The 13,026-nt window shown below is 40.8% G+C and overlaps 1 protein-coding gene across 1 annotated transcript; it reads left to right on the forward strand.

Moving 5' to 3' along the window:
* Positions 1-1,159: 1,159 nt before the first annotated feature.
* Positions 1,160-12,174, forward strand: glcci1b (glucocorticoid induced 1b). The gene is made up of 8 exons (XM_030783175.1): positions 1,160-1,508; positions 5,710-5,861; positions 8,673-8,756; positions 9,844-9,945; positions 10,436-10,576; positions 11,021-11,240; positions 11,588-11,708; positions 11,895-12,174. The coding sequence occupies exons 1-8, from the start codon at positions 1,160-1,162 to the stop codon at positions 12,172-12,174; spliced, it is 1,449 nt and encodes a 482-aa protein (XP_030639035.1).
* The last annotated feature ends 852 nt before the right edge of the window (positions 12,175-13,026 follow it).

Genomic DNA, 13,026 nt, shown 5'->3' on the forward strand with positions numbered 1-13,026 from the left:
GCAGCCCTCATAGCAACACATGTACCCACCAAATCGTCACTAAAAAATTTCCTCTGCCACTGCTCTGCTGACTCAAAGAAGGCATGCGAAGGCACGCAATGTTTCCTGTTCAAAATTAGGTCGAAAATAAACTTCATTATCATTAGCAATTGTTGCACTGTCAAAGGTTTTTAATTCTGTTTTCCATTTCTCTCAACACTGTACTGCAATAGCGTAAGAGCGAATCCGGTGTGGTGAACTGATTAGGCAGTTGAGACTGTACTTTGAAGAATTAATTTCTTTAGTTTCTTCGGTGATTTATTTTTATGAAAACCTGAACAGGGTTACTGTGATGTCTATGGAGATTCACAGAATGCGTAAACATATTGAATATTTGCTGTATTTCCATTTTAAAAGTTAAAATGCAGCATGTGCCGTGACAGTTTATTTTGCTGCTCGGTTGTGTGGTCTGTAGCGTTTTACTTAATGCTGTAGGTCCTTAAAAACAATTAACATCACCTATTTAATGCTTGTAAAAATTTAAACATGTATCCTGTTTTATTCACGAATTCACTCTCGGTATTCTTCTTCAAATTTGTGTTCATTGACATATTTGTTCTTAATGCAGTGTTCCCATATCATATTGTACGTTCTAGCCTTCGACTGTGTTAGTAAGAAGACTTTTAACATATTATTGGCTACCGTTGTCAAAAAAAATCAACCAAAGAACATTTTCTCTGTAAAATGTAAATTTAATTTATTCCTAACATGAAAATTCAATGGATTTATTGGCTGTTTGAACAATTGTGACATAGACGCAGCCAATAAGAAAAGATATTGTTTCACTGCTGCCCAACCACATGACTGGAGTTTATGAAGGCTCCACTGCCCACCCACGTGTTAAAGGAGTACAGTTCTAGCAGTGGATAAGGGTAGGGTTTTGGAGGAAACTACCCAAGGCTTTACTGAATGCCATGTTAAATTTTTAATACGTATGGATCCGACTAATGGATACTGTAACTTCACTTAAGATACTTTCTGTAACTGGGATTACAGCTCGTGCATAATGGAACCGCAGAAAATATAATCAATTTACACTGAAAGTGTTTTGCTACCTATGAAAAAAAATATTTTGTAGCTGCGCCCATGGTTAAATTTTCGCTAAAGTTTTGAAGCCATCATGTCTTCTTCAGCTGCAAGTTCTTTTCATCAGCAGTCACGAGTGCGCCTCATCAATACGAGTTCCCCTGGTCTCTCAAACAACAACGGCACCCGTCTACAGCCTGTTCGAGCCACGGTTCCTTACCAGCTCTTGCGGGGTAGTCAACAGAGCCCGTCGGTCTGTTCGTCTCTCTGTATTGGTTCGGGAAACGGTGCCTCAACGCTAACAGTCAACCAAAGCCAAAGTCCCCCCTGCCCCGACAAAGTCGAGAATGGATTTGTGGAACCTAAATCAGCCGCGGTGCTGAGCCTCTCACCGGACACACAGAATTTGCTTGAATGGCATCCCGGCTCAGGCTTCTGCACAGGTGACAGTATTTTGAATTACCTGTCATATATATCTTGCCAGAAAAATGAAATTGTAGTTATTAATTTGCAGACCGTCAATAATTTCATCAGACTTGCGTTAAACTTAACTCAAGACAAGGTATGCATTTTGTTTCAAAGTTGTATGTGCACCTGAGAGATGTATGAGTATGGAAAATGAGGATGCACAAATCTGGTGCTTTTTACACGTGATAACCGTTACAGAAGCACCTGTTATTAGGCAAAACAAATATGATTGTTTTGGTAGCTCATGAACACACATATGATAATCTTTAATAATAAGTCAATGGGGAAATGTCTGCAAAGGCCTGCGCAACTTCTGCTTGGCCTGGACGCTTAACCCCGGCGCGCCGTGTGTCTAAATATGTGTATCTAAGATGCTCCTGGAAAAATATTTTCTCTCCTTGTTTGTGTGATTAGAGTGCTTTCTTTTTGGGCGCTCAATATAATCTTTTATGTCCATTTAGAAGTTTATTCAAAGATATTGCATATAAGAAGACAACGCTGGAATATTAAAGATGAAAACTGTCATTTCAAATACACATACCCTGACTACAACACACCATCTGTGAATTTTTGTAGTTAGCTAGTATGTTATCAGCTGAGATATTCTCCACATTCTTATACGTTATAAGTTCAGGAATACGTGGGAATTCATGTTGTGAGTGAGTGCTATGTAAGTTTTTTCTTTTTCTTTCTTTCTTTTTTTTTTAAGGATGTCATAAAACACAAATTTGACTGTTTTCTTAGTGTTAGTACACAAAGGTACAATAAATCCTCATGACTCCATTTCTGCACTCAAAGTACTGTCTGCCATCACATACACATAATAGCTTTGGTCTAGCCTATGCCTGTTTCTAAAATGGCACCTTTTTCCCTCTCCATCCTGCACTGCAGATGTTTTGTGTCTCCAAAGTGTGCTTTTAAAAACAGCGAAACCATGCACACGCAAAATTGGTGTCCCTTGTCTCTGTCAATGAATTGTTGATTCTGATTGGAACATGACCTAAGTCCTTTGTTATTGACCTTCCAGTGTAAATCTGAAATTGTTCCCAAGAGTTCAACCACCCACATTAACTGAGCAGCCACAGGAATGTGACAGGTTAAACCCGGGTACAGGAAAAACAACTGTTATTACATCCCTCATAGAGTGCCATACTGGAAATGAATGCCTGGTTAAGTGTTTGTTAAAAGAGTAGAGTGTCTGAGATAGGTAGACTGACTGATATTGTGGATCGGCAAATACGCCTCTGAAATTTAAGCACTTGAAATTTATATACGTATATTTGACCTTTAAGACGATTTTATCTCTACGCTCTGGTTCGCTCCTGGTTCTAAAAGCTGTCTTGTGCCGATAGACGTAGAAAAGCATACAAATAAGGTGACATTCCACCAAATGACCTCCTGGTGGATAAATAATGACATCATCCCAGAATCAGACCCCCTCTAACAAAGACCACCCCTTTTTAGTGAGCAGATGGCAACTATACCTCCTCAGTGCAAAAAATATTGTTGTGAACTGAATGAATATCAGCCCGAAATCTTAAACAGTTGAATGTCAAACATCTGATTTCCTTGCATGCTGTTGATGCAGTGGTTATATACTTCTGTTGTTGCAAAATGCCATTGTTTGATGTGATTTTTTACCGTGCTTAATATGCTCTCTGACCTACAGTCAGAAAACTTGTAATTCTTTTATGGCATAAGGAGGCTACACACAGATTAGGTGCTTTACTTGTAGTTTCACTTTATAATAAACTAACTCTGTGGAATTTTCCAGTAAAACCTTTACCTTTGAATACAGTTAAAGAGTAACTTCATGTAATGCATGTTTTATTTCACAACTTTGTCAAGATTTGTAGTCTTGTAGGCCTTTAGTTAACGATGACAGGGATCAGGAAACATAGATTATAGGAGAGGTTTAGCAAGTCAGATGCACTGTTTCAACAACAGTTTGTTTTGGGCAAGTTTCCACAGGTACTTGTTTTCTTTATCTGTGGTACTTCTGCACTATCTAAATCTGCAACCACAAAGTCACTTTTTCGTTTGTGTTTGTTAAACAATACAGTATGTCTAATCATGTCTAACAGTAGAAATATTCCCAGGCCACACTGAGTGATCTCAATCTACCATACCGTTGCCTGAATGAAACAGTCACACAGGTATGCTGTTAAGTATCCTAAATCTCTCCTTCACAGATATTTCATGGTCTGACAGATGTTATTAACATTCAGTGCACTTACACTGTAGTTAATAAGTGATGGCCTTTAGATATGCCTCGATTGTGCATTGCATCATTACTTCCCTAACAGGTTTATCATTAAGTGATTATATTTCAAGATCATGTTTTTTTTTGCTGAGCCAGTCATATTTAGGCGGCTTTTCTTAGTGGCCGAGACTAGGACGAGGAGGGGGCAAGCTCTCTGATCGCACTGTGTGTTTTAATGTTACCTGTTTGTCTGTTAGACGGCCAGAGTTCTCCTCTCCTCCTCCTCCTCCCCCTCCCCATTCTCCTCCTTACACCCTCCTCCTCCTCCTCCTCCTCCTCACTGTTGAATATCAGATGCTAGTGGAAAATTTGCATTTGAAACAGTGCTGCTAACACAAAGGCCCTGCAGCTGCCTGCATGGCAATCTGCAAGTGAATGCAGCTGTCCTCAGACAGGCCCTTTCACAGAGGTGTGTACAGTACAGACAGATCCTGTATTTCCCAAGCGATTATTCAGCTTTTGTGTATGTGTGTGTGTGTGTGTGTGTGTGAGTGAGTGAGTGAGTGAGTGTGTGTGTGTGTGTGTGTGTGTGTGTGTGTGTGTGTGTGTGCTGATTATGTTGACAGACATCTCTATAGACTTAGAGGTACCTCTATAGAGATGGAGGCATATTCTGTATTCACTGCTGTGTTAAATAATACAGTACAAAACACAGAGACGACAATTTGGAGGGCTTTTAATAGAGTACAACAGTTCTTCTGTCTTCAGTGGACAATGGTTAAGCTTTGAGATGCCGAGAAACTACTAAGCAACACAATGCTGACATATTTGGTTTTACTGGTCTATGGAGTGACTTTTTTTATTGCACATCTTCAGATGGCTTTGCAGCTCTTGCATGCATGGATAGTTTGTGTTGTTTGGATGTATGCAAACTACTTAATGTGGGTTGGTATTTGTGAAACAGTTTCAGCTGGAGGTACATGTGAACTCTTCACTGTGGGTTTTTGTGCATGTCGGTGAAAACGTTTATGCTGCACAGTTTCAGTTTGTTTCATTTCCTCAGTTAGACTCACGTTAAAGTGCAGCCACCCACCGCACCTACAGACATGATGCAAATACTGTCTTTAAAATAATGATCCCTAATCCCACCCAAATCAGAATGTCTGTGTAAGCTGGTAGTTATCAGTAAAAGGGAGTACATTTTATTTTAGTAGAAATGACCTTGCCTTGTGTTTCCATTTACTGATAACTAACTTGAATAGATGAATCATCTGTGTATCCATCTAACTGTGTGTGTATTATGTATGTATGTGTATATATGTATATGTGTGTATACGGGTGTGTGTGTGTGTGTGTGTGTGGGGGTGTGTGTGTGTGTATACACATATCAGTGGCCATATATCTATGATTGTCAGTATAAAAAGTGTCAAAGTCTCTTTTAAAAAGGTTTTTGTGTTTGCCCTTGTGTGTATGTGTATAGGTATAGTGATAGTGATGACTAAGGCAACATAGACGATAGCAATGATGATATGATTATTTTTACTGCTGATACCATTTTGGCACTTTAATAGGTGTTGTCTCCACATTCAAATTCAACAAAAAGGGGATATGCTACTTGTTCAATTTCACATTTTTCTAACTTGAAAAATGTTCTTTCAGCCTTGAGTGGTTGTTTTTCATTGTTACTGTATTTATTTGTTGTTGTTTTTATTATTATTTCTTTACATGTTATTACATTAAGTTCTTGATACTGTCCTGCGCTGTAGCGTGGAGGATATTAAAACTCTTCCTCTGCGATTGCTCGTTCGGTCGGCATGCTGAAAAATGCAAAATCGTTTAAGGAAACCGTTTATTGTTGACCGACCTTGCGCACGTTACGTCGACTGATTTTCCTTTCTCGCGTGTGTTCCTTAAAAAAAAAAAAAACGTTCAGTCAGTACGCCGTCTTTAATTATCTTCTGTTTGTCTTTCAGTGGAGTGGTCAAAGCTGCAGGCAGCGCGTGCCTCCACTGCCATCCGCCGGACGTCCTCCCTGGACACCGTGACCGGCCAGTATCTGAGCGGCCAGTGGCCTCGAGAGCATCATTTGCCTCATTTTACCTGCATGAGAGATAAATCCACACAGGTAAGAGCTTCTAATATTACAGCTGTCACGATAAAAATTACAGGGAGCCTATCAGATTTCCGAGGTCATCTGTTCATGTACGTGACTTGTTACATGTGCAAGGGGTAACGTTGCTTGTCACCGTTCCGTATATGGTAAAAATGTGCACTTGACATTGTCTGCGTAATGACTGTTCATATTTATAATGTATACGCATTTTCTTTTTATTCCAGTCAAACAGCATTAATAATTGAGACACTTGAAATACCATGCATTCAAATGGTTTGATGTAAACAACCTTTTGTGGACAAAAAACATTTCATTTTGATTTTGGTTGTCATCTGGCCTTTTTAAAGCCAATTAATTATTTATCGTGTGTTTGGTCTTTCTCGCATGTATGGTTTACTGATACAAGTGAAAATTACCCTGGTATCAAGCTGTTACCTGGTCTTTCACTCAAAACCGCTTTGTCTCCCAAAACCAACAGATAAAACAAAAGCAGCGCGCTCAAATCTTGCAGTCACATTCTGAAGGCGTAGAAAAATACTCTCTCGTGTGGATTCGAGCTCATTCTTGCTTGGAGGTGTGGTAGTTTGCACCTGTCCCACTTTGAGTGGGGGTACTGTATGTGTTCATGGTGAGAGGCCAAAGAGAGAGCTCCCAGCCTCACCACCTGGCCCTCTCTGCCAGCCTTTTGTGTCTCAGTGTGGAGCAGCCTGCAGTGAGAGCCATACATATGCTAATCGGGCAGGCAGGCAGGCAGGCAGGCCGGCTGGGCCCAGTGAGGGCCTGGTTCCCCCCCACACAACATGAGGAATGTCTGGAGCCCGCGAGCTCTCAACATGCTCTCCTGCCATTGTGCCCGCTATAGCAGGACACGGCTGTCCTTTGGAGATTAGCGAACTTGAGTGGCGTGGTTCAAAGTTGTGTGTAAAACTTGATTAGCTTGTCGGTCGTAGGGGAGATGGTTTGTGGAGTTTTGCGTGTCTTGGAAAGCGCTGAGGGCAGGACAACCCTTGCGGCGTGGTTATCCGCTCTCACTCTGGAATGCTGGCAAAACAGTATCAGAGCCATGGTTTGAACTTTTGTGTGTTCCCTCGGTAAAAGTAATTATTCCTCAACGTAAATACCTCTGTAACTATCTGGTTTTTGTACCTTGATGTTGTGGATTCTTTTGTAGATGCTATCACCCACCATATCGCACGTTATCAAGTAAAGCAGTTGGCACAGTGCATACAAAACATATGCACTCTCTCTCTGTCTCACACACACACACACACACACACACACCCTCTCACCAGCCCGGAAGTTCAAGTCTTAACAAGATACTTCAGGCTGAATAGTAAACAGGAAGGCAGTAGTAGGAGGACCTTGAGTGTTATGACTAATCAGTACTGTGTTGATTTGTTTCCCTTTCATGTTTCATCCACACAAGGGCTTTTTGAGAACTGCGTGTCGGTGGGTTGCTTGCTGAGGAGAGAAGGCGAGAAAGCAAATCAGATGATTTTTACATAACTACGTGCACTCTGTTAATGATTCATGAGTCATAATTGCAAAGACATGAAATCAATCATTGCACAGTGTAGTATCTCCAGATACAGCACAACATTGTAATTAAGATTCAAGATTCAAGAGTTTTATTGTCATGTGCACAGCAAAACAGGCAGTTACACTGCACAATAGAATCCTTACTTTGCTAATCCTCCGTTACCAGGCGAGTATGAATAAAAGAAAATATATAAATAAAAATAAAAATCTTATAAGGAAGACAAGAGACAAAAAACAACAACATATTAAACACATTAACCTTCAAGTAATCATTCATGGTGCTTTGTCATTCATCCACACTAACTTATGTAACTGTTAAACCTTTAAGTATCCATTCAGTTTGTACCCAGTCGTCACAGAACGCAGTTTTATGTAACGTAGTTTGAAATATCACATTTGCATACGAGGAACTGATGGATTTTGGAGTCGCGACAAAAATGCCTTGTTTTGTGAATGAACTTTTTAATCCTTTAACCTGTCTTGACCTTTTTAGACATCCTTCTGTCTTTACATCATTCAGTATCTAAAATTATTTGATACTTGTGTTGGCATTCACAGGACTGTGAAATGAAGAACATTACGTCCGTTATGAAGCGCTCTAAAGCACAGTGGTGTCTTTATGCAGTCCGTTGAATATTCTCTCTCACTGTAAGACAGCACATAGCCTTAAAGATTCTGTGATCTCTCCCACTTAACCCTCATGTCATATTGAGCTTTACAGAGAGGTTTTTGTTTGAATGGGAGGTCAGATTGCAGGCAGCCAGAAAACAGTGACATTTACAGTCCGAGGCCTTCTTGAAAAAGCCATTTAATACATAATATCGCTGCAATTACGGATATGAAGAAGAATTACATTTGTGTGTGTGTGTGTGTGTGTGTGTGTGTGTGTGTGTGTGTGCACTCTAACCCTTTGCATGTTGGGTCATATAGTTCATTTTAAATGAATTTTAACTTGGTAATACATTAAAGCAGGACAGTGCTATGGGGTGAAATCTTTTGGACCGCGTCTTTGTCTTGTACTGGAGTGCAATGATGTCATTTGCCAAAATTTCTTGTATCAGCTTTATCCATACAAATATTATCTTGCGTGACTTCCTTTGTTAATGCATACCCTAGAGAGCATGAGAACAATGTGGGTGTGTTTATTATTAACTGAAATGATGGTGTATGTGTGTGCTGTTCTTTTTTTATGGCCACATGTTTGTGTGTATAGCCTTATTGTTTTTTGCTCTTTTAATTGTGTGTGTGTGTGTTTGTGTATTCTCCGTGTGTTTCCTGCTCTAGACCCCTGGTGTTTGGAATGAAGATGTAGAGTTGAACACACACAAGCGGTCTGCTTCCTGGGGCAGTGCTGACCATCTTAGAGAGGTATCTGATCTGTATCACACACAGACGCAACCCTCATCAATCATACATGGAAATCATCTGAGATCTCCACTATGCTTATGACTAAAATAAACTTTCAGGTGATTGCAGTGACTCACTGTGTTGTTATTACAGCCTTGGGAACTATGCAAAATTTTTGTTTGTTTGTTTCTTTTGGATTTAAACCGTCCTCACTGTCAATCTGCAAATGATTGACTGACTGGTTTTCTACTCAGATAACACACATGAGTTTGTGGGCAGGTGATAACCACATTAGTTTGCTGTGTTAACCTGAACACACTGTGAATTTGTCTTTTGCTTTGTCTTGGCTGTCTCTGAGGTTTGTTGTCTTCACAACTGTTGGAGAGGGCCTGATTTGTCATAAATATGCTTTGTATCATTCTCTGTCAGGTTGGCTGACAAACATGGTCAAAGGAAAGCCTGTGATAACGTTATCTTTCATCAAAGCCAAACCAACACTGAAAGTCTGAACAGTTTGGCCTCCTATCAAGAGCAGCAGAGCAGCGCAGTTCTGTAGAGCCGTTGTAGTGTTGTCTTCAAACTGATTTTTAATGTTTTTTTTCTTTTTACTTTATGTAACATACCTACTTCTCACGAGTCATTGTATTCGCATGAAAATATTGCTTTATATGATTTATGAGGTGCTCTAGGCAACAAAAGCAAGGGCTCTTGTGTTATTTTCTCTGTAGATTTTGACTGTGGTGCTCCTAATTGTTTCCACTGGCCCATTTTCCCCTCATGTTCCTGAAACGTAGCCACAGAGAGTGTCTGGACTTGTCATTATTGACTCTAATGCACTTACAGAACCAGTTGAGGAATCCAGACCAACTTCACTTTACCAGACATTCGGTTATGAAACCCAACACCAGAGCTGCCCCTCTTAAATGTCGCTTTTGTTTGTTGTACTGTTTAATTATAGGCAGAAGCACAGTTAATTATTGCTATGAGAGTAAAATTAGGTATTGACGGTTAGGAAACTGCAAACATTTTCTTTGCGTTGGCTAACATTCAGAAGTAATTTACTGCAGTGTGTATTGTACTATGTATTATCCTTTCCCTGTTTCCTTAGCAGATTGCCAGGCTCCGTCAACAGCTGCATCGGGGCAAACAGGGAAGTCGCCAGAGCAAAGACAAAGAGCTAGGACCACATTCCATCTTAAGCCAAATCCAGGTGGGTTATGGCTACTGTGTGGGTGCATGTGTGTGTGTGTGCGTGTGCGTATACGTGTGTGCGGAGAGAGAGAGAGAGTTAGAGAGAGAGCGAGAGAGAGTGACATACATCACATCTAGCCAAGCCCAGGTTGGTTATGGTCTGTTGCTATCAAACAGAGGTGGTGCAGAAGCACACTATCAGGCACTCTCTGCAGTTTAACTGAGCACACAATGTGGGCTCTGTTAGCAGTGGAAACTATGTGCTTGTAACATTTACATTCACCATTTATAGGTGCAGAGTAGTTGAATGTATGCTGTACAGGCTAGTTAGCTTCTTTTTTCGACATCAGTTGTATAGCTGTGTTTATTAGTCTAGGATGAACCTGAAGAGGCTTCACCATAGAGGGCAGAGAGTTCTGTGTTCATTTGTATAAAGGAAAGTGAATGTTTTTTTTGCCATTAAAATAATCAGCGTTTGGGCCTGCATGGTATGTGCGTTTGTATTTCAGTCCAAAATGCTTCCAGCAGCTCCATCCAATGTAACACAGTCTAAAGCCCTCATATGCAGAGTGCCCAGCTATATCGAGGGTATTAACCATGAGCTGGAGAATGTCTTCCTCGATGATGACTTGGAGAAAAAAGAAATGAAGGTAAGCACACACATATACACATACACATACACACGCACACAAACAAACAAACAAACAAAGAAGCTTTGCAACTGTTAAATAGTTAAAATGTGTCGAAACTAGTCCACAATTGCGCAGCTGCAACATGAGGCGAACATGATTTTATCTTCTAGATTTACATAATTTATGCAGTTTTGCTAACAGTTGGTACGAAGTTTGGACAAACAAACTGAAACAAACAAGCCAATTCGAGCGGAAAAATGCTGGGAACTGTGAGATAATGTCTGCTTAAAGTTGAACTAATACAGCATGTCACCAGGTCATGACGTTGGGGTTAATGTTTGTTTTTTTTGTTTGTCTCTCATTACGGAGGAGGATAGATAAACTGATCAAATTACGGATTAGGTTTCCAGTCCCTACCATAAAGCTTACTTCCATGTTCCAGTTGGTTTGCATGTTCTGTAGTCACGACCTAAAGCCGAATCCTCATCCCCTCAGGCAATGGATGTTCTGGATGGGCGGCACCCTCCTTTACCCTCACATTACCATGGTAACATCCATACACGCAGCACAAATAGCCAGGTGTCTTCCAGTGGTGGATCCAGTCCGTGGTGGTGCCCCTCTCCCACTAGCCAGTCAGACTCCCAGAGTAGCAGACCCTGCTCAGCTGAGGACTACGATAGAGGTAGGACATTCTTATCCACAACAGCCCCCGATGCAATGAACTGCAGCACTGTAACATGTCTGCACTTGGATGCTGCCGGCTACCAATGACTGAGCTATGGTTTTTACACAGTGCATAGCCAGCACACGTTTGTCTTAAGCCTGGGAAGAGGGGGGAAAAAAATGTTGTAAAGTTGCTATTTTCCTGGATGTCCAGATGATTCATGGTGCTTTGTACAATCAAACCCGACCATACATGACTTATAATCAGTGAAAAGCTGTTAAAGCTATTGCCATAAACTATAGCGTTTACACTGAGAGAAAAGAAACACTGTTCTGACACTATCTTTGACAATCTTTTTCATGCAGATAGTGGGAGCAGCTCACCGCTCCCAACGTTTTCTACCTCTCCTAAGCCCAACAACAGCTTCATGTTTAAACGGGAGCCCCCTGAGGGCTGTGAGAGGGTAAAGGTGTTTGAAGAAACTGTGTAAGTCATTTTTATTCCGGTACATCACGTTCTCTTACCGTAGCCCCTAACTACGCTCTTTATACGTTTTCCATGTATAATGAAATGTATTTGTACATACACATATCTGTAAACGACGAAATAATACAATTGAGATTTTTTCCACACCCCCCCCCCCCCCCACCCTCCACCTTTTAGGTCTGCCAGATCGAATGGCTTCCCTCTTTTTTCCTGCCCTGACAGAAACAAGGTGAACTTCACTCCGACGGGATCGGCGTTCTGTCCAGTTAAACTCCTGTGCTCGTCCCTTTACACCTCTTACTCTGTGCCTAACCCAACAGCAATTCAAAACTCACGCAGCCCCACGATTGTCCGGCATAGTTCCCCTCCTCCTCCCCCCACAGAGTTTCGCGAACAGGATGATTCCCTGCCCCACCCTGTAACCTGTGACCCGTGTACCACACAGCAGTGCCTTCTGTTCAGCTAGTGCCCAGGTGCAACCATAGCAGTAATCTCGCCCACAAACCACTTAGCATTGTTCAGCTGCGAGGTTCAGAGGTTCTCATGGAATTTCTGGAATCTCTGTAGTCTGATATCTGGAACATTAACTGGATATAGATTTGTTCTTTTAAATCTACAATAGAATTTGGAGAGTGCTACAACGTATATCGAACCAGGAAATACTGTCGGTTTTGTTCACGCAAATAACTTGTACGTACTAGCCTTTATTGAAATTGTCTTACTGTTTATAACCAGTCTTGCTTCAACAACATTCTCTTCAAGGTGAATTAAGTATTAATTCTTGTCACATATAAGAAGATAAATTGGGACAATGTTTGGGATGCATGATAGCTAGCATCAGCTGTTCCATAGGGAAGATTAGCTATTGCACAGGTAAAGCTAGCTTTTTTGTTGTATTCAGATTTTAGATTGTTGGTATGATTAAGCTTTATATAGATAGTGCAACGGGCATTATTTACTCAGTGCACGTAGCAGTCACCACAGACGGTCTTAATTTTACACAACTTAGCTATGTTATCATGTAGCAGTTTTAGGGATAATGAACCACTATGTGTTCTGTATTTATTTTAGCTTTAGAATAATATCTGAATTCAATTCATCATACACAGTATGTACGGTGTGAATGTCTGTTTAAGCAGGTTACAAAATGGATGAACTGATTGTCCATCAGGAGGTACCTAGCACAATATTCACTCACATGCCTTAAATGCATGTTCTCAGGTTACATGGAAGTATTCCTTGAATTGAACACACAAGGACATGTAAGGTCCACAGTAAGGGAAAATTCTCTTTTTTTTTTGCCTGTATTGTAATGAGT

The sequence above is a fragment of the Chanos chanos genome, chromosome 8 (assembly GCF_902362185.1).
Source record: "Chanos chanos chromosome 8, fChaCha1.1, whole genome shotgun sequence".
In the NCBI taxonomy this organism is placed as follows: domain Eukaryota; kingdom Metazoa; phylum Chordata; class Actinopteri; order Gonorynchiformes; family Chanidae; genus Chanos; species Chanos chanos.